This window comes from Myotis davidii, unplaced genomic scaffold (genome assembly GCF_000327345.1).
Source record: "Myotis davidii unplaced genomic scaffold, ASM32734v1 scaffold168, whole genome shotgun sequence".
NCBI classification, from domain to species: domain Eukaryota; kingdom Metazoa; phylum Chordata; class Mammalia; order Chiroptera; family Vespertilionidae; genus Myotis; species Myotis davidii.
The window spans coordinates 12901959-12925036 of NW_006383016.1; the positions used below are offsets into that span (position 1 = coordinate 12901959).

At 35.9% G+C, this 23078-nt stretch overlaps 1 protein-coding gene across 2 annotated transcripts in view; it reads right to left on the reverse strand.

Annotated features, from left to right (window-relative positions):
• The window catches only part of PHF14 (PHD finger protein 14), a 153156-nt gene that overhangs the window by 2713 nt on the left and 127365 nt on the right, over nucleotides 1–23078 (reverse strand). The window contains exon 18 of one of the 2 annotated variants that reach the window (XM_015558177.1): nucleotides 12826–13027. The exons of the other annotated variant lie outside the window; for it this stretch is intronic. Within the exon in view, the coding sequence (XP_015413663.1) occupies nucleotides 12953–13027 (75 nt within the window). The 3' untranslated portion in view covers nucleotides 12826–12952. Of the gene's footprint in view, nucleotides 1–12825; nucleotides 13028–23078 lie in introns of those variants that run through there. 2 annotated transcript variants of the gene reach the window in all.

A 23078-nucleotide genomic window follows, 5' to 3' on the forward strand; every position in this document is an offset into this window, starting at 1 on the left:
CTGGGTGAGGGGCTGATGGCTGTTTTCAGGCTGGCCACACCCCCTTTAGGGTGGGGGTCCCCACTGGGGTGCCTGGCTAGCCTGGGTGAGGGGCTGAGGGCCATTTTCAGGCTTGCCAAGCCCCTCGGCAACCCAAGTCCCAGCCTCTCCTTTTTTCTTTTTTTTTTCTGGGATTTATTTATCTTTTATAATTGAAACTTTGTAGCCTTGAGCAGAGCCCAGTGCCGGCCAGGGCAGGCAGGAAGCTTGGCTTCCTCCATCGCCGGGGGCAACCCAAGCCTCCTGCTTGCTCCAGCTCCATGGCCGTTGCCATCTTTGTGACAGAGTGATGGAGTGATGGTTAATTTGCATATTGATCTTTTTTTAGATAGGCTTGTCCTTCCTGATATTTAGACCTGCTTTTCAATAAACTATTTTCATGTGGAACACTTCCTTTATATTTTTATTTCATTGTAGATTCTTTACGTTAGCATTGTTCTCGTCATGTTAAAAAGCTTCAGGTCTTGCTGTGAGTGTTGGTCATCAAGTTGTAGGTTCTGGCCTAGTCCCTTGCATATTAATTACGTTTCTCATGCAGGGCCTATGTAGACAAGTCATATTCTTCATGCTTTCAGTTTCCATCACTATGTGTGGCTTCCCTGAGCCACTTGGCTAAAATCACTAGCTTTTATTTTTCTATTCTTACTAGATTGTAATGACTTTAAGCTTATTTGGGAATAAAATGTTTTAATGACATTTTAAAGGATGAGCTAGAGAAGATATTTCCATGAATTTGAAACTATTTGAGAAAAAGAAGTTACTTGATTTCTATCATGTACCAGAATACTGTCATGTTCACTACTTATTTCATCTTCATGTGGCAGGTGAGGCTCAGTGACCCTGGCCCGGGAGACATCTCTCCTGCCAATGGCCCTGACTGTCTCTGCTCAGAAGCCTACCACTCTCACATCTGATTGGATGTGGGGAAACATGTGACTCAGGAACTGGGCCAGGTTACCTCATGTGAGGCTTTAGAATTCTTTAGAAGTTCCTAGAGTTAGATCAGGGGCCTGTTATGCTTACTTTAAAACCTATGCTGATGAATAATGAGAGAGAGAAGGAGAGAGGGAGAGATAGATAGATATTGGGAGAGGAACCCATCCTAGTTAAGAAAAATAGGTGGAAGACTACAGAAAAGAGTGCTGACAATTAGCTACCCGCATCTTAAAGACTTCCTAGTTCCCCATTGCAGCCTCTTCAGGGCTTTCCAGCACTTGGATTCTGTGGGCCATGCCTGTGCTCACACACAAAACTGTGTCTTTTACATAAGTAGGCTTGAGTGGATTTTTAGTCTTTACAAACTAACTGTATCTGACTAAGAAATTTTACAACATTCCTGTGAAAAATCATATTTAAAAATTAGGGCTGACTTTTCTTTTAAAAATAGTGGACTGAGCCCTGTTTCTCTCTGCTGCCTCTCTAAGAACCAAAGTGCAGTAAAGAAATGAAAGGATTTGTAATCACGGGACAAGAAGAAAAATGAAGTCAAATTTTGGAGCAAGGGGAAGAGAGCATGATGAGTGTGGGTCCTGTGTTAGCTAAGCAGGGAAGGTGAGGCCCAGTGCCTGAACAGGGGGGTGAGAATCAGACTAGGACATGTCTCAGACCCATAAAAACTCAGCCTGGAACCACAGGCATGATGGGAGGCTTGAATGAACCTGAAAAGGAACATGCCTGTCCAGTCAGGCTACAGAACGGAAGCTCATTCCCTGCCCAAAGGAGGCCAGAGTCTCCGACGGAGGGACAGCAGCTTCCCCCGAGGCCAGAGGGGAGGCTCCCACTGACCATGAGGTTGTGTGAGTTTCCCTGTGGGCCCAGGGGACTCTCTAGCCCCACTGGAGCCCTGGCTCCCTCATCCTTGGAACACGGCCTGTCCTGAGACACACAGACCCAGGGTGGAGGCTGCAGCATTCTGCCTGGAGGAAATGCACAGCCGGACGGAAAAGAAATAGGTGTGGGCATTGGGAGGAGTCTCCTATCGAAGCCTCCTGGGCTGAGGCCTAGAAGCTGCCCTGTGTACGTACTGCCTGCCTTTAAGTACAAGTGAGCAGTCAGCAACCCCAGACATCTGAGGAAAGCCTTCAGCATGAAAGGGGAAGGATACTTAGGGGAATGGGGGGTGGGGTGGGGGAGAATGACAGTGCAAAATAGCCATAAGCTCCATTTAGAAGAAGAGGGGAGTTTGGAGACATCAGCTTTGGGAGAGAAGGGCCTCAGACAGGTTAAGGGAGGCGGCTGGAATAAGGCTAACAGGAGGATGCTACCAGTTCCAGAAAGCAGGTTCTAGCTAGAAGGATATTTACTGGTAGAAAAATGGGATTATTGTAATGGAGGAACAGCGGACTGCCTCGGACATAGAGAAAGGTGATGAGGACATTAAAAACAACTTTGCAAACGGCCTCATAGAAAAAAAAATGGGCTAAAGATTTGAACAGGTACTTTAGCAAAGATTATATACGGATGGCAAATAGGCACATAAAAAAGTGTTCACCATTATTAGTCATTAGGGGATTACAAATTAAAACCACAATGAGATGCCCATTTGACTGGTTAAAGACAAATCAAAACAAAACAAAAAACACCAAGTGCTAGTGAAAATGTAAAGCTACGAAGCAACTGTTGCCATCACATTGCTTGTGGGAATGTAAAATGTTGCAGTCACTTCAGCAAACATTTTAGTAGCATTTTACAAAGTTAAATATATACTTACCATTTGACCCAGCAACCCCATTCCATGGCATTTACCCAAGAGAAAGGGAAGTTATTTCCTCACAAAGATCAACTGTGTTCATAATCACCGAAACCTAGAGACCACCGCAATATCTCCCAGCGGGGGGAGATGCGTAACACACTGTGGTACATCCACAGAGTGAACAGCACTCAGGACGGAAGGACGGAAGTCCTGGTCCATGACACACCACAGGTGAACAGTGTTAAGTGAAAGAAGCCCCACTCAAAAAGCTATGTATTGTTTCATTCCATTTATATGATATTCTGAAAAGGTAGACTGTAGGGACAGAAAACAGAGTAGTTGCCAGAGGTTGGGGGTTGGCTGTAAGAGGGAGCAAGGGAGTTTGGAAGTGTGACGGAACTGTTTATCTTACTTGGGGTAGTGATTACGTGACGGTATGGTTTGTCAGAAACACACAGGACTGTACATTAAAAGTGTGAATTTTACTATATGTGAATCATAACTTTTAAAAATGAGGGAAAAGTCAATGAAGTTTCTGGCTTGAGTGACAGCTGGAGAGTGCCATTGCTAAGGTTCATAAGAAGGCTTAGCTGGGCAGCAGACAAGCCCAACAGGAAACAGGGTAAAACTCTGCTTTGGCAAACAGAACCCGAGGCAGCAGAAATACAGAGACTGAATATGGGTCAAGGTGGCGGGCTTTTTATTGCTGACTGGCATTCTGTTGTCTGAAAATACCAGAATTTATCAGTTTACCAGTTGAGGGGCATTTGAGTTTCCAGATTCAGGCAATTATGAATGAAGACTCTATAGTGTCCCACTCTTATATGCAGTTTTGCTTTCCACAGTTTCAGTCACCCACGGTCAACCATGGTTTGAAAATATTAGGTGGAAAACTCCAGAAATGAACAATTCATAAGTTCTAAATTGTGCACCGCTCTGAGTAGCATGATGACATCTCACACAGTCCTACTCCTTCCCACCGGGAAGCGAATCATCCTTTGCCCAGCATCTCCACGCTACATATACAGCCCACCCATTGGTCACTTAGCAGCCATCTGGGTCATCAGACTGACTGATTGTCATGACAGTGCTTGTGTTCACGTGACCCTTATTTTACTTAATAATGGCCCCAGAGCGCAAGAGTAGTGATGCTGGCAATTTGGATATGCCAAAGAGAAGCTGTAAAGTGCTTCCCTTAAGTGAAAAAGGGAAAAGTTTTGACTTAATATGGCACTTTACCATATCCATTATCACAAGAAGGGTGAATACAGTACAATAAGATATTTTGAAAATAAAGAGACTCCATTCACATAACTTTTATGATAGTATATTGTTATAATTATTATATTCTATTATTAAGTATTGTTTTTAATCTCTTACTGTGCCTAAATAAACTTTATTATAGGAATGTATGCCTAGGAAAATGTGGTATATACACATACCACTAACCATGGTTTCAGGCATCTACTGGGGGTCTTAGAACGTATCTGCCGTGCATACCGGGGGACTGCCATATATATGCTCCTGTAGCTACTGAAAGATCTGAGCAGATAAGCAAGGGATATCTGTTTCTAAGATGCAAATCTGATCATGTTATTCCCCTGATTAAAATTCTTCACTGGTTCCTTATTGCCTACAGCAGGGATTCCGCACATGACCACACATTAGAATCACCTACAGCACTTCTCAAGTTGCCAGATGCTCAGCCCACCTGCAGAAATTCTGATTTAATTGATCCTTGGATGGGGTTCAAGTGTCAGTTTTTTAAAAAGCTCCTTGTGTGATTTTATTATCTTTTTAGGCTTAAATCTTTTTTAAAGCATTATTGAAATGTAATGCACATACCATATAACATCCATTTAGAATGTACAATCCAATGGTAAAAGTTAGATTAAATTATATATTTTAAATTATGGTAAAATGTACATAACATGAAATTTGCCATTTTAAATTGTGTAATTCAATGGCAAAAATTACATTCACAATATGGAATAGTCATCACCACTATTTTCTCTTCCTATTTGACTTTAATAAATAACCAGTTCTGTAAACTAAGTCCAAGTGCCTTAGCAAACCCCAAAACCTTTCTGTCTTCCCAGATGCAGCTCCTATCACTTCCTGCCTGGCGTTCTCTTGGATCCAGGCATGCTGAATCATCTTTAACCTTTGAAAACTCTTTACTTGTGTATATTCATCTCTCTGAAACACTATCCCACTACTTATGGTAAAATCCCATGTTTTCAGAGCCAGGCTCCAGTATTATCTTCATGGAGTGCTTTTCACACCCCTGGGCTTCCCCTCTGTGATCTATAGCACCCCTTTTCAACTTCTGTTCAAGCACTTAATCATGACTATTTTCTATGTCTGTTTTTGTCTCTTTCACCACATATCCCCCCTCCCGTGCTCTCTCTCTCAGGGTGAAAAAGAGAATGTGAAACCTCATGGGAAAGAAATGCTGGCTTTGAGGGAAGGCAGAGGAGAACGAGAATTTAGAGGAATCTAAGAAGGGTAGCGGGTGTGAAGGAGAGGTCATGAGCAGAAGTTGTTCCTCGGGGAAGATAGACCTGGGCTGGGATGAGGGAAGAAGGAACTCACAAATTGGGCACTGAAGACAAACAGCCCACTAAAACCTTAGCATACCAGCAAGACGGTTCCTGACTTCTAGAATTAGACATAATCCAATGTAAATGTCAAACCCCAAATCAATACTTGCCAAAAATATACAGTCTATAAAAAAATCAGAATCATGATCCTGAACAGATGTTCCATTTGTTAATTTGATTTTTACTAACAAGATACATTTTTGAAGGCACTGCTGGATACACCATTTTTGTCCCCTTGTGGGTAAAATCAGAAAGATGTCTTGGTTTAGCAGTGCTCAGAGGTCGAAATGTGTTCTCCTTTGTGATTGGCAGCTCTGATTAGTTCTATTTTTCTGCCTAAGATGCAAACATGCTTTGAGATTCTGTGTCATTTCTGCTTCTTTCATCATCACCATTAAAAAAATTCAAAGCAAGTATCTTTGGAATCTCACTGAAAATGTGGCCTGAGATGCACGAGGCAGAATATACTATGGTCCAATCTTCCATACCTTCCATATTAACCTAGTGAAAACCATATAAAAAAAAATGTGCACCTGTCATAGAAAAACATGTATGCATTAAACATATCCAATCAGAAATGAATTGCTGAAAGGAGAAAAATAGATGTTAAAAAGCATTGCAGTCTGGGAGCTAAGGAGAAAAATATATAGATAAAGCAAGCATAGCAAACTCTTAATAATCTTGCTGCATCTGTATGAGTACATGGCATTCTCCCCACTCTCCTGCGTCTGATGTTGTTGATGATAAATAGTAGAGGGATCATAAACTTACAGATAAATACCTTCAAACATTTGCACAAAGCTAAGGACACAGCTTAATGTATTAGGTTCCATAATTGCAGAATTTCATTTATGTAAAAAATAAGGTCCAAAATACTGCCATTTTGCAAATAGGTTTGAGTCTCCTGAGCTCTTCCACATGTTATTTCATCCTGGAGCACAGTGACGGACTCCTGCAGTGGTCCTTACCTCTTTCTAATACTATTTAATAAGCTGCCTTTCTCAATGCCCTGAAATCTGAACATCTTGAAAGAGTTCCTCCATCTTTAAAAGCAACAATAATCTTGCATCACCTTTAGAATTAGACTGAATATTAAACATGATAACGGTTGAAACTGACATGAATCAGGGAGAGCCACATTTCCTGCTCCTTATGTATCACTAAGAAAGGATATCATGTCCATACATGATTCAGTTAACTATTATTTTCTGGAAACCATATCTATTGATTGTTTGTGGCTTGAAACATGTGTAGGAAAACAGTGACTTTTTCACTCCACTGAGAGTATCAATAAAGGTCGAGTATATCTTATTTTCTAGAGTGAGATATTTAGCATGCTGTAGGTGTAAGGGAAAGACATAAACTAAGAGACAAAAGTGAGCCTTTCAGACGTTAATGTGATGATGTCTGTGTTATTATGAGCCTAATGATATCAAGTGTTCACAAGAACACATAGGTGTCATGCTGGGAAACCAATGATCTAGCTCTCATCTTGACTGCAGGCAAAGAATATCTCATTAAAGCTATAAATTTCATGAGTCTGTTTCCAAATTTAAAACTCTTAAGGCAAATGGCTCTCATGGTTCAATAATTTTAAAGGGTTGTTCTTACTTGGCTTTGTAACAAGGAAATTAATAGTTTTTCTGAAACAAATCAGAATTATGCCATAGTTGCATGTGTTTTCATGCTGCTGTCTTTAGCTCTTAAATTCCTCTGCAGATAACAAAACCGTGGACTCCACATTGAATTCACTATTGGGAGACACTTATTACCTACTATGATTGCTCAGGACAGAATAGGGTGGAAATGAAATGTGCTCATTCATGGCTATGTAAAAATGGTTTTCTTGAGTTAATATGAAAGGGAGTAAGTTTCTAATCAACCTTCACTAGTCAGAGTGAATCCTATTTAGCCCACGATCAGGCAATGTAAGTTGCCCATATGGTGTTAGCACCAAACCAATAGAAATGTGTGCAGGCCTCAGGGACCCAAGGCATTGAGACCCACTGTCATAGCAGTTCATTGAACTTGTTTCTTCTTCCTCAGTGAACTTCAGAATAAACATTACATAGCCATGTGAGAGATGCAGTTTTAGAAAACATTCTCCTTTTTGGGGGGAGGGGATATACATTCAATTTAAAGAGCAACCACTTGCTGCATTTGGGAAAATCGAGACAAATTATAGTGGATATAGGACAACCAGATATATCAAATGCCTGCCACTGTTAAAGCTTAGGGGAAAGGCATTAGTGATTGTTGTGCAGGAAGAACATATACAAGATGAGCAATAATAATATAATTATTGCTTTCCAAAAAAAAAAAAAAAACTAAAAAACTAAACAAGCAAAATGACTTAGTCTTACATAATTTATCTTGATGATCAGAAAGTTACAAATGAAAAACTGTTATACCCCAGGAAGGGCATGTCCTATTTGGTGTGTGTGGGAATGAAACTTAAAGCAGTTCATAAATCTTTAAAGTTGTAGTAACTGGGCACACATCTTGCTTTTCTCCTCCCTCAAGCTTTTTAGTCCAAAGGGAAATGGATAGAAATAGTCCAGAAGATATAGTTATGATATAAAAAAAATTTTAATTGGCTTTAAATGTATTTTCAACTGCAAAGGCCATTAAAAAATCATTAAAACAGAACATGCAATCATTAAGAAGCTTTAACTAAATGTTTTCAATAAGATATCACACTATTTTTTGAATGTTGAATTTTTTGTATGTTAATTTCTTTGAAAACTTTCATTAGCATCTTTTGCAGTGATTATTTCTAGTGTTTACACTGTTGTTACAAATGCTATTGCATAACACATCCAATTTCCCTGAAAGAAAAATCAAAGATTAAATACTAATTTTGTGAACCACACTACTTAGTGTGACAAGTGTATTCTGAAAAGAATAACCACAATGGAGTAATATGACTTTTACTTAAAAAGAAAAGAAGATGCCTCTAGTTTTTGGCTACCATTTCTTTTGTATAAAAATCTATAGTGGAGTTACTGGGTCATATATTATGGGTATGTTTAATTTCATATGAAACTTTCAAACTCTTTCCCAAAGTGGTGTACCATTTTATACTTGAGTAATAATCAGGTAGACAGGATGGCAAAGTCATTTAGCTGTCAGTCAGCTTTTTGCCATGGCCACCCACTGCTTTTTCAATAAGCTCATTAACAAAATGGCCATTCTTCAGGGAGAAAGGTTATGAATGGACTTAATAACATCAGTGTTTACTTCTGACGACTGATTTGGTTAACGCTGCTGAATGCCTAACTTGCTAACAGCAGCAGCCTATCCTCAACCTCTTCTGTGACATCTCTATTAGTTTTCTATTGCTGCATGGACATTACCACAAAATTAGCAGCTGATAACCATACATACTAATTATTTCCCAATTTTCATGGATTTATAGTCTGGACATGGCTTAGCTAATGAATTATTACCACACTTTGTATTATAGCCTAGGAATAATTATGTCCAGTAGAAATGGAAACCACATATGTAATTTCAAATTTTCTATGAACCATAATAAAAAGTGAAGATAGTTTAAATGTATTATACTAATGTATTTTATTTAACTAAATCTATTCAAATATTATTTCAGCATGTAATCAGAATAAAATAATTAATGAGCTGTTTTACCATTTTTATGCTAAGTCACCAAAGTCTGACATGTATTTTATTTTATTTACATCTCAATTAAGACTAGTCATATTTTAAGTGCTTAATAGCCACCTTTGGCTAGTGGCTGCTATATTGGACAACACAGTTTAGACATTTTAGTGGATATACAGCGGTAACTCACTGTGGTTTTAATTTGCATTTTCCTTATAACTAAATGAGGTTGAGCATGTTTACATGTACTTACTGGCCATTTGTATATCTTCTTTTGTATGTCTGCCCATAAGTCCAGCAATAGGTGAGTAGATATACAAATTCTGGGATATTTATACGATGAAAAAGTACTCAGCAATAAAGAGGAATAAACTACTGATTCATGCTGTAACATGGATGAAACTCAAAATATGCTGAATGAAGAGAGCCAGACTCAAAACAACATATACAAAATGATTCAATTTGTATGAAATTTTAGAGCAGACAAAATAAGAAAGAAAGCAGATCAGTGGCTTTCATAGGAATGTGTTAGTGATTACAAAATTTTACAAGAAAACTTTTAGAAGTGATGGAAATACTTTATATTTAGATTTGGCTGATGACTACATAGATATATACTAAATTTATTGAACTGCACATTTAAAATGGGTGTTTCTTTGTGTGGAAATCATACTCCAATAATAACGATTTAACAATAAAAGCTGTACATGTTAGTAGCACTTGTTATGTACTCTGCAGGCCAATTGCAAAATAAAACTGTGAGGACCCTTATTAAAAAATTAAGCATTTTTAAGAATTTCAAGGCAGTAACAGCAGAGGAAGTTTGTCGGCTATGCAGTCCCCAATGATAGACCGTGCATGGCATAGAGTAGGTCCTAAAAAGTTCTGTTGAATGAATTTAAGAATTTGGGCATCTTAATGCCCAGTACATTCCATTAGAGAACAACGTAACACCTCTTGCGATTTCTGTTGTTTGTTCCATAGACCTGAGGAAAGAGAATTCTGAATACTTTTTAAAAAATGCTGTTCTTCAGAATGATAGAGAAAAATGCTGATTAGAAGTTGTGTTGCTGCCCTAGCTGGTTTGGCTCAGTGGATAGAGCGTCGGCCTGCGACTGAAGGGTCCTGGATGTGCAGGAGGCAGCGATAGATGATTCTCTCTCATTGATGTTTCTCTCTCTCTCTCCCTCTCACTTCCTCTTTGAAATCAATAAAAACATATATATTTTTTTAAAGTTGTGTTGCTTTTAAATTCTTGGAAGATGTGAAGAAATATAACTCAGTAACTAACATGAAGACAGTACCCTTTGGTTGAGTGGGTGGAAATTATACAGGAATCATGAAGTAGAAGGGAATTTTGTCCTTTAGATATTTTATATCGTTATAGGTTGGCTTCTGTTGGCAGTACTACACCTAGTATGGGCCATGGAGATATAGAAATAAAACAGGTCCAGTGGTTTCTCTTCTTTAGAAATCAACCTTTAGATTATATTCTAATTATAAACTTTTCTAAGGACCCTAAATATATATAAGCCATATTGCCATAGCCTTTTCATTGGGACTTCACTCTAGTACTCCTTAACATGATTCAGATTTGTTATAAAAGAGGCATTTGGACTGTGAAAAAAGAAATATCTGTTATTTAAGCCACCAGCCTGGGGTATTTTGTTATGGCAACCTGAGCTAAAATAATAACTAATATTCTATAGTTATTATATGCATTATAGTAATGCATTAATTAACATTAATATAATCAATGATTATGCATATTAATAATATAAATTATATGTATGATTTAATTCAAATTAGGTGACTAGCTTAATCATTCACATAATGTGGGCAACTTTAGCATTATAGCAAGATTTATATGTACTTATGGCATGAATGTATGGATCCTAAAACTTTGAGAAACTACATGGTGCATTTTTCCTAAAGGAAACTTACAGTGGTTCTACTGTCCTACTCACTATCCTAAATCAAGGGGTATATATTTAGAAAAGAAAATTAGAAAGGGAACTGGGTTTTTGAATGGTTAAAGGTATCACTTAAATGTAAATAACATGCCTAGTAGATGGCTGAATGTCACTGTGCCTGTCATACCTAAAACTTATTTTAGAAATTAAAGAATTAAGAGCTGAGATGACAGCATACTAATAATTAAATGAGCACTCTACTGAAAAATATGGCCATAAAGTTATTGAAAAATCAGAAAAGCAATAAGATTCCTTCATACCTGTTGTCCCATCATAACTCAATGTAAAAAGGTAAAGCAGGGCATTCATGTTCTGGAGCAGGTGGAATAGTAGTTATAATTGTTTCACTTATTTCACTCAAGCCAGTCTTCAAAATGAATTAAGTGTACTAAGAAGCGGGGGGAAGAAAGAACTAAAGGAGGGGTAGCAGGTAATGAATGAGGTGCTAAGAAGAAGGGGAGAATAGTGAATTGAGGAGGTATGGAATTAAGAATTTCACAGTGAGAAAATGTGATATTCTGGGGTGAGACTGCTTGGGTCTGCCAATTAAATTACAAGCTACGTAACCTTGGTTAACTTATTTCCCATATCTAATCCTCAGATTAATCATTGATAAAATGGGAAGGGTAATAGTAACTATATTATATGTTCATTGGGATGATTAGTGGCATAATGCATACTAAGTAGTATTTAGCATAGTGCCTGCAAATAATAACTGTAACACATGTAAACTATGATATGAATCATGTATTACTGGCTCTTTTCAAAAGTGACACTAAATGGAAAAAATAGGGGAAAGTTGAATTATTTTGTAGTTACTAATTGTGAAAGCCCTCCGCAGACTTTGACCCAACTTTTCCCAGACTTTTCCTTGTCTCAGTCTTTGCTCCTCAATTCTTCGAGGGGGTCTAGTCTGTGGGGTACAGCTGTTTTCTGGATATCCACATGTGGTGCATTATTTGGGACTTAGCAGTGAATTTTCTATCTTGCCTAGCTGCAAGTTTTCCCACTTCATCCCACTGTATCATAGCTGCCAGCATGTCCCACTGTCACACCTTCATTGAGCTTGTCAGACACATGTGATAAAACTATGGCCACAGGGCAAGTCCATGGATTCTATTCTCCCAGGGAGGAAGTTGTATTTCTGACATTCTCTTATAAGCCTTCCAAAGTTCTGTCTCTTATTTTAAGAAAGTCTGCCTTAAATAATCAAACAAAGACATCCATCAAAAACATTTGGCTCTGCAAATAGCCAGTAGATTCTTTGCTCCTACTGTAGTTGGCAAATGATAGCTTGGGAATTAGAACCAGAAAGAAAAATGGCTGGTTGCTGAGAAAGATGGGAATCAAAGAAATTTTACAGAATCCCTAAGCCAAACAGTTGGGAACTGTTCTTGAAATGTCCAGAAAAAGTGTACATAGTAGGTCCTTAGTAAATATTTTATGAATCAAAAGTTATGGCCCTACTTCTGCCACAGAAAATGTTAAATCATTTCTTTTTCGCTTTTACCTGCAATCCTAGGACATTAGGTGATATATATAAATTGATATATGTTGAAATCAGAAAATGGTCTTTCATCTTGTAGCATTGGTTGATTTTAAGTGTTTTCATGTGCACTTGTTCACTTTTGAACTACGCTGGTTTCTCTTTATAAATTAACTGGAATTCTGTTAAGATCCTTGAAGAAGACAACAGAGACTAGTAAGGGGATAAAAGACTGTTTTCTTTCAGGTCATTCAGATGTGCTAACACTTAGGTTACAGATTAGAGAAAAATTCTGTCTCTATTCTCAAATCTCAGTTAAGAATTTTTAAAAATATATATTTTAAAGGCCTAACTTTTATATAAAAGTTTAAATTGCTCTAAAAACATACAAATTTCAAATGCAAGCTCCTATTTCATTTTCAACAACTTTATTCAGAACATTTTGCAGATTAAGATTTTACAATTAACATTTTACAATTAGAAATTTTATCTACTACTACATAAGTTGCAAACTTTTCAAAACACTACAGAAAATCCTTTATTTCTTTGGATTTTTCTGTTCCATGCTGAGCTCCTGAGATATATTTTTTCTTTCAGCTTCATTTTCATCTTCCTGTGAAATAAATTTTAGAAAACATTAAAATAAAAACTTTAGGGCATTTTTATCGGCTATACTTAATACATTTTAACTATTTCTCTGAAGAATTGACTATTATGATTCCAGTAATCCTAGGGAAAAGGCTGTAACAAAATGCAAAAATTATGTAACATTTAAATATTTATATTGGGTGCTGTTTTATACTATACGTTGACTAACAATTTCTGTATTTTTAAAAGTAATTTGTTTTATCAACTACCTAAAAATGTCTTTTGAAATCATACCTGCCACTAAAAAGTGTCCTTTTAAAGGGGGTGAATTGGGTATTTTTACTTCACCGTTTGATGAAAAACAATAAATTTAACTTCAGAGACACTATGTGCTCCAAGCATGGCATTTTTGTGTCATCTAGCATACTTTCTTGACAGCTCTGCCAATTTTCCAATTACTTGCACCACCATATGTTATCTGAAGATCAGTCAGCTCTAAAATAGGAAACATGGGCATGACAGACTAGAGAAAGCTTACAGTCGCCTACAGCTTCGATTCTGGGTGGTGGCCTCATAACTCAGAGTGGGTGCCTGTGGAACATGGCGAATAAATGAAGTGACATCATGTCTGGTTCCATAGGAACAAAGTGCTTCTGGTGTTCATTATTAAACGGCGACCTCCAAAGTATAAATAATGAGAGTCTGGAAAAATACTTCATCTCACAATTTGAAACCCATCCCATCATACCTGTTCCTTCAACAATACCCATGCACAAAGCAGTCTTGCTTTTCTAATACTTTTTTATTTATCAAGTAAGAACTTTCATTTTAACGGAAGTAAAAAGCATTGCCTAACTCTTGACTGAGTTCATTAAAGCAGTAGAAATTTCTTAAGCATCTCTAGATAACAGTAATAATATCGGTGTCACCAAATGCATCACCCTGTATCTTGAAAAACAAAATTCAATTAAGTTAAATCATTGTTGAGCTTTGCTTGGTAAACTGATCACCTAAGCAAATGCAGATCATGGTATACATATTTGTTTTCCATGAAAAACCACACTTTACCTGTAAACATTAAGTTGAAGAAAGCTTCCTTTATATATTTCATCTCTAAATTCAATAGCATTAGTGATTCAGATTTTGTCAACACCAGGAAAGTAGAGAAATTATCAATATTATCAACCAACCTGAATATTATAGCTATGTAAGGGATGGTGTTTCAAATATCATGTTGGCAATGTAATTTTAATATATTTCTCTAAGCATAAAAGGCCACTGTAAATATTATGTTCCTTGCCTCATGAAAACCTATGAATGAACCAGTAGTTTCCACTTTTAGACAAAAATTTCTAGAGGTTACATTTTAAATCCATCATAATAAAAAGTAAATACTACTCTACACTTTCCACTGACTCCTTCAGGCGAGACACTGACAGAAAGTATTAAATCAGCAGGTAAAAGTTACAAGACATTTTTGTTAATTAGCATTGAGTTTGTCTATATATTCCTCAAGGCAGGGCTTTATCTTTTTTGTCATATATTCCTACCATCAAACAGGGCACATTGAATATATAATTGGAGTCCAATAAATGTTTTCTGAGCTATGTGAAACAGTGGAGTAAAAACTGAATAAGAGAAAGTTCTGCCTAAACTAATATGTAATTTTGAAAAGCGTACTATTTTTTCTTACCCAGTAGTCACACTGCTAGCTTAAAACAGTACTAAAAGCCTTAATAAGCAAAAATGCTTGAAGCAAAATCAGCCAAGATAGCTATTACGAAGTTCATATCCTTTATTATGTACAAGAATGGAGCCGTTATCATGTGGAGTCTACTAACTTCCCACACCAGTAAGACTCACTGGTTTAAGAAGCTTGGTTATCCAGTTTTCCTAGCAACCTTCAATGATGCTCTAAGTCAAGATAGGAATGTGAAGGCTTAATAATGTCCCTGAGAGCTAGGAAGTATCTATATGCTTTACTTTCACATTTAACTAACTTTCTTAATATGATGCCAGCCTTTTTATTGTTCAAGTTCTCTGAGTAAGAAAATATGGTTTGTAAATGCACACCTCTTCTAGCATTGCCTTCTGTTCAGGACAGGTGCAAAATCTGTTGCACACTCTCCTTCATGCCGAAGACGTCTTAAAATATCTTGCCTTTCTATGCCTTTAAAACAGCTGACTAACTAACAAGATCCAATCTCTTTCTTCCTTTGCACAAGGATAGCTGTGACCTGGGTGGGAAAAGAATTATGGAGGGGTGGAAAAGGCATTTAACCCTTACTGCTAGAGTATAATTTATCATAACTGCTATAGATTAACATCATAAAAATGATCAAAATAACAGTAATAAATGAATTAGAGACAGTAAAGCTCCAGAAAGGATTTTAGAGGTTGCTTTGGCTTCTTCTTCTACTTTTTTTTAAAGTGTTAATTTGTGTTCCCAACATTGCAGATCACTTTTTGTAAGAAAACTGTAATTCAGGATTAATGAAAACATTAAAATAGCTCAGGCAGCAAATCAAGTACCACTGACAAATGACTGAATAATGAATGAGAGTGCAAAAAAAGGAAGCCATTTTACCAAAGAATTTCTTCACTACTGGATATGAAAGGCAGGCAAACATTTCTCTAATAGATGGCAGGGTCATGTCACTCTTTGCTGAGGAAAGACATCTGTGTGTTTCCCAGGGAAAGACCCTTGCCACACGGATCATTTTCTTGGTGACAGCCCTGACAGGTTTGACATGTGTTTCATGAAGTGTTCTGAAAGCAGTCAGCAAGAAAATGTACCCTTTGGGGCTGTTGGAAAGGAGACAGATTTACCTCGTAATGTTTAAGCTTGTCAATTCATACCTCCCTCCCATGTAACATCCTTGCAGATCTGCTACTTATGTGTGGAAATTCAAAAATACCCACTCATATAACAATAACATTCATAAGGTCAAGAGACTAAATGTGTTCCCTTAGCCATCTTGCTCTTTTCACACTATCGGCATTGTTGTAGCGAGGACACTAATTTCTAGGCACGTATGGACCATGTAATTATGGTCTAATGCAAGCATGTCAAACTCAAAGGCTAACATGGCCAAATAGGTTTAAGTTTATGTGGGCCGTGAAAAAACAAAAGCTTCAATTTTTATAGAAACGTAAGTTTATTTTGATAGAGACATGCTGAATACAAAGGGCTGAAATAAATGAGTAATCATTAACGTAAAATAGAACATTTTAATAAAACTTAATATTTTTTCTTGAACATTAACTTACCAGACACTGAATAACTGCGCAAATTAATAAGCATAATGTAAATAAACCTATTTTTCTTGTTCTCTGAAAGCAAAATATTTCCTGTTGTGCACACCAAACAAGTCAGTACAAGAGTAATGATAAAAATATTCCTGTGGGCTGTGAGTTTGACATGCTTGGTTTAATGCTTCCAGTGACCTGAGACTAAAATAGTTATTCTAATAGAGAAATAAGTAAAAAACACTGCCATGTTTATCTACACTAAATCCCTCTTACCACTGAATAAAACTTTCAAGGTTTTGTTTAAATGTCATTCAGCTTTCATTTGCACCATCAATTTGCAAGAAAAGTGCCCTCTATTTTTCCTTATTTACAAATTTGACTTATTTCTCATAATATTCGTTCAGAGAATGGAGGACAATTAATAAAACCTATCCATCCAGCTTTTCCTTTCTCTTAAGGAGGTAACCAACTCCAGACAAATCCCAGTTATTTTAGCAGCAGGGATTTCTACAGCTCAGGTAATATTCAGATTCAAATTACAGCCTTACCCAGTTTGGCTCAGTGGATAGAGCCCTGGCCCAAGGACTGAAGAATCCCAGCTTTAATTCTGGTCAGGAGCACACAACTTGGCTGTAGGCTCAAAGGCAGGCCCTGGATAAGGTGCGAGTGTGTGGGAGGGAACCAAGCAATGTTCTCTCTCTCTGTTTCTCCCCCTCCCTTCCACTCTCTCTCTAAAAAAATTTAAAAAAAATTAAAAAAATCAATAGTAAAATATTCTAGGGGGTGAGGATTAATAAAAAATAAAAGCATTACAGTCCACGAGGACTGCTGATGACTATCTCCTGTACATGGCCAAGTTTTAAATGATTTCTTTTAAGAGTAGAATTATACAAAGGGATAACTTTCCCCATTGTTTCTTCATATCTTTAAAGATGGCTTTAAGTACATTTAGAGTGGAGAAACCTGTCAAACATGACTTTACCCAAGTGATGAAGGTAAACCAGTGATCCATATGAACATTAACCTTTTGGTTGGTTGAAGGACAAATGAGAATTATTTGTATTATTTTGGCAACTTTCCTGTAAGTCTAAAATTATTTCAAAATAAATGGCTACTTAATCAAAGTAATTGATTCTAAATTCAAAGTAAATACAAAATATGCTCGAAGATTTTATGTAGAAAACACCTGAAGCATCTGTAGCCCCTACACTGAAATAATACAACTAAAATAAATATTTTGTGTTCCATGGTTCTACTTAAAATTCCTTCCTTGAGTACTTTAAATGTTCATAGAGGTTATGTTATTAATTTTTATTTTCTTGTCTGGCTTTCATGTATTTATTTTTCTATTCTGAGCATGGATTACTTTCTCAATAAGAAAACATAAGCTTTCTTTTAATAAATCCCTTTATAATTTGTCCATTTGAACTATTTTCAAAAATAAGTAAGCCTAATGGGGGTCTATGTTTTCAAAGAGAAGGATGTCAGCTTTTTTTATTTTACTGAGTTTGTTATTCACAGCAGACAAAACCACACAGGGATACAACAGTAAAATGAAGTGAGAAGATGCAGCTAAACACTACAAGTATTCCTATTTTCTTGTATTTTTCTTTAGATTTTAAATATTCCATTGATGAATTAAAGAAGAGTTACTGTAGTTGGATTCAAATGAAGTCATAATTATCTGTATGCTTTAATAATAAACCTTTTAAAATTGTTAGTATATGAATATTTTGGTGAAAAATATGTAGACACACTTAATCTGTAGTTATTGTTCCAACCTGTAGTTAACTTTCTTTTGTTCATTTAAAACACATACCAGATATAATTCACAACAGCATTTAAGATTGTGCTTTTAATAGAGAAAATCTGCTAGTGCTGCACAGTGAGGAAAAATTTATCTTAATAACTGGGAAAATACGATAATGAAAATGTTTTAGACAAAATGAGCACGCTCCATGCTTCAGACTAAAATTAATTAGAGTTTTAACGTTTTACAATTCCACCATAATTCTTTAAATAGTACATTTACTTCATAGTAATAAATACTCGGATCATTAAGTAAAGTGCAAAATGCGTGTGATGTGCTACATTTAACAACCTTTGGCCTTTTTTTCCGTACTTCTGCATTCAGTTTTCCAATGCATTGAATAAGCAATTGAAGAACACAATTAAATTTCCTGACTTTGCATATTTGAGATCCTTATTTCATTTAATACAAAAGGCAATTAATCCACCATTTTACAACTGAATTCCAACTTTAGTGGGCCATGATAGATACTGAAATGAACTTACAAGAAATGCGTAATTAAATTTACTGTAAAAAAGCATATTAGGGTTTTTTTTTTCTTATGACAGGAGATGCATATTTAATTAGGAAGTCTAGGGCTATATTGTAAAATTAAAGTAACTATGGAGGTTCTTAGTAAACCTAGTTCAAGTACATATGTCATTAAACAGAATGGAGCTATTTCATACATTTCTATCTTTTTTTCTCTACTTGATGATTCAAACAAAAGACAGCTAATCTAAAAATCTCCCTTTAGTTAATGTTACAAAATCATGTCCTTTATTTTAATAGCAAGTAAGATAGATAAAGGGTGATAATGAATTTCCAATTTCATGTATAAGAATACATGAATAATTCTATTTCATTTGTTGGCCAATCACTTATCTCTCCCATTTGTGATTCTGGACCAGACCTAGTAGAATAGGTTTGCTTTTTGAAGTCTTTAGTTCCTCCTGTTGTGTTTTATTTCTTTATGGTGGCTTTGGTGGCATGGAAACGGGGCAATTAAAAATAAGACTTTGGATTTCCCAAGTATGATTTGGGATCAAGAGGGAATCTCTTTGACCTGGGAAGAAAGACTGTAAGGATTTGCCCCAGCCACTTAGGGAGAGTATAGTTACAGTGAAGGAAATGAAGATCAGTGAGAGTAGAAGGTGAGAGTCTGGCACAACAGATAGGATAAAAGAAAGGAAGTAAAGTGAATGATGGATGGTGTGTTAGGGTAGACTCTTAATGAGCCTAAACCCAATTCTATAAGCTTATAATCGTCCCATAAACATGAAAAACCACACCTTTTATATACCATATTTTATTTATTCATTAATATAAGCAATAATCATGGCACTAGAATTGGTATCTTTCCCAGTAAGGCATACCTCAATCTAATCATGAAAAATGACAAATCCAAATTAAGAGATACTCTACAAAATAAATGCAAAGTACTCTTCAAAAGAGCCAAGATCATGAAAGGCATGACTGTCAGAAACTGGAGGAGACATGATGACAAAATGAAATAGGGGTCCTAGACTAGAAAAAGGACATGTTTGGCAAAATCAGTAAAACCCAAATGAATTCTATCATTTACTTAATAATGCTATACTAAGGTTTAGGACTGATAATTGTTCTATGCTCATATGTTAACAAAAGAGGAAGCTGCATTCTCTCTATACAATTTTTGCAGTTCTTTTAAAATCTGAAGTTATCTCATCAAAAATATGTAAAAAGACAAGAAAACAAGTAACCTCTGTTAAATGATTTAGAAATAAGTATACTATGGTTTCAAATACTATAAAGTCTCTCGCCAAGATAGTATGCAGGAGTTACGGATAATGAGATTTTAGAACTTCCCTGATATGAACAACTCGTTACAGACTGCACCGTATAAATATGTATTTACTGCTTGCTGGTAAAATTGTAGTTATTCAGCAATACTGAGTGATGTTTCCCACATGAAATTCATTGTCCTATTTCTGGGATTCATGCAGTATAAGAACCATTAGAACAATATTCAACTGGTAAAATAGTAAGATATAGAAGATCTGTTTCTATTATTTCATATTGTAGTGGGGTTTTTTTGTTTTCTTTTTTTGGGGGGGTGGGGAGCAGATGTTCTTATTAATACTGACATTTTATTACAGTGCCTTTAATCGGGTTTCAAAGTAATGTCTGTTATCTAGAGCCGTGGTTGGCAAACTGCGGCTCGCGAGCCACATGCGGCTCTTTGGCCCCTTGAGTGTGGTTCTTCCTAAGCCTTAGGAGTACCCTAATTAAGTTAATAACAATGTACCTACCTATATAGTTTAAGTTTAAAAAATTTGGCTCTCAAAAGAAATTTCAATCGTTGTACTGTGATATTTGGTTCTGTTGACTAATGAGTTTGCCGACCACTGATCTAGAGGAATAGAAGTACTTTTGCTTAACACAAGAAATTTCTCCATAGAAACATGATTTGGTAAGACTGACTTAATTGTGTACAAATATCTAAACAAAATGAAACTGAGTAAATCAAAAGTTAAAAAACAATTTTTATTTTTTGGTAACCCAATGACAGACTTGATTGTATTAATCAGCTAATCTCATTTTAGAAGAGCCTGGAATACATTTGTCCCTTGATTAATATTAAACATTTAATCTTTTAAAGATGATCTTAACTCTTTAAGTAAATTTTATTGCTAGAATCCTACTTTTGTTCCTCCTACAGTAGTTTATTGAGCAATGACTACGTGGGGACCTTGGGAAGGTATTAGAAATAATAAAGATGATAAAATGTTTTGTTGCCTAGAGGAGCCCATGTTCCAAAGTGGTAGACAGCTGTGCATAGAATTAGAATGCAATGGAGAAAATATATCGTAAAGTCCATCAGGCACATAAATGTGATAAGGAAGAAAACAACCATGACAACACATGAGGAGAATTTATTGTTTTTTTTATTTTTGGTGCCCGTGACCGGAATCAAACCTGGGACCCTGCAGTCCACAGGTCAACGCTCTATCCACTGAGCCAAACCAGTCAGGGCAATTTATTGTTTTGATGATTAATATTCTACATAGTGGTCTATGGAATAACAATAGTATACCCTTCTACATGCCCGAAGGTTAGTATTATGAATATTTAAAACAAATACTTTATAATTATTTTTTTAAGATAACCAACATTAAGGACTGTATCTTTCAGAAATAAACTTATGTTTAGAAAGTGAATTTTTAAAACTTTACTCCCAAGTGAACAAATTGAGTTGCCTCAAATATCTCTATTTTAAGTTGAATGCTATTTTTCCCTGAGTGAACCCATTAATCTTCATAGTTTGATTGGAAATAAATTGCTCATTAGATGTCTAAGTCACACATCTCCTATGGCACATTAGTTTTTCATGCATGAAAAAAGTTGACGTTGCTTCAAAAAAATTAAAAATAGTATTTTAGAAAATACCACACTATTATTCTCTAATAATATTTCATAATCAGTGTCAAAATAGCCATATTTCCACATCTTAAATTTATATATTTTCACTTAGAGACTATTTTGTTTTTAAAAAAGATGACTCAATATTTGAAACTGTTTCTTTTAAACTGTTATCATGAAACCATGCATTGATATATTATTAAATTATTCAAAAGAGTAGGTCACTTTACTTTGCAAGTCCCAAATGACTTAGAAAGCTCCCCTGATAATGCATTCATTTAACCAATATTTTCTATGAACTTATTATTCTATAAATATGAAATATTTCTCAGTATTCCATAATCTTGGGTATAGGACATTAGAAAAATATTTCATATAGTGTCATTTAAAAATATTCTACATGAAGAAAACATATTCAGAGAGCTATATAAGCCATTTATGTATTCTTTTGCTGGACTCCATTTCCAGTATAACATGTGGACAATTAGAACTGCTCATGATCAATACATTTTAAAGCTTCATATACCTTTCCAAAACAATTCAATGTTTGTCCAATAGATATTGAACACATTAATGACTTAGTTACACAAAAAGATCCTCAGTCTATCTTGCAGAACTGATCAACTAATGTCATTTTAGAAGAGTCTAAAATACATTTGTCCCTTGACTAACATTAAACTAAATTTTAATATTTTAAAGATCTTAACTTTTTAAGTAAACTATATTGCTAGAATCCTTCCTATGTTCCTTCAACAAAAGTTTATTGAACAATGATTGTGTGTCAGACACTGGGCAAAGTATTAGAAATAATAAAGGTGAATAAAATATTTTGTTGCCTAGAGGAGCCCATGTTCCATAAGCAGTTTCAAATCCAAGAATGCTGCTCCCCAAAGATTACTTATGAAAATTTTGAACACACATACTGCTTTTCATTTTTCAAGCAGCCTGACAATATTCAGGATTTGGTGCATTATATTTCCTAAATCTTGTGAGGATACAGAAATAGTTAAGGACAAAAGGAAGTATTGGGAAAATGTTACAAAAATCACTTTCTGAGCAACATAAAATATTGCCATTACCCTGGGATGACTGCTCTTCAAATAAGCTCATGTGAGGAGGATTTATCATCAAGGTCATGGCTTCCTCAATTCTTTGGCAGCTACTAACACAAAAGGTTACTTTCCCAGAAAGAAAAAAAATTAGCCTCTATTTTAAGAAGATTCATAAGGTCCATGAAGGACTCTTGAGGGCTCTTGGGAATGCTGAGAGTTCAAACTCAAGGCTTAGTATCCTATGACATTGTTAATTTACTGTTTTAATGAAATAGGATTATGGTACTATTACATATATCTACAATACACACTACTTTCCATGTTCATTAGCATAGGTCACAATGATAAAAACAAGGCACATGATTTCTTATTAGAAAAATAGGTCTTTAAATAGTTTGATTAAATTAAGCATCCTATCTAATAAAAGAGAAACATGGTAATTGGCATACAACCGCTACCCTTCCTATTGGCTAATCAGGGAGATATGCAAATTAACTGCCAGCCAAGATGGCGGCTGGCAGCCAGGCAGCTTGAAACTAACATGAGGCTTGCTTGCTTCAGTGACGGAGGACTCCAATGTT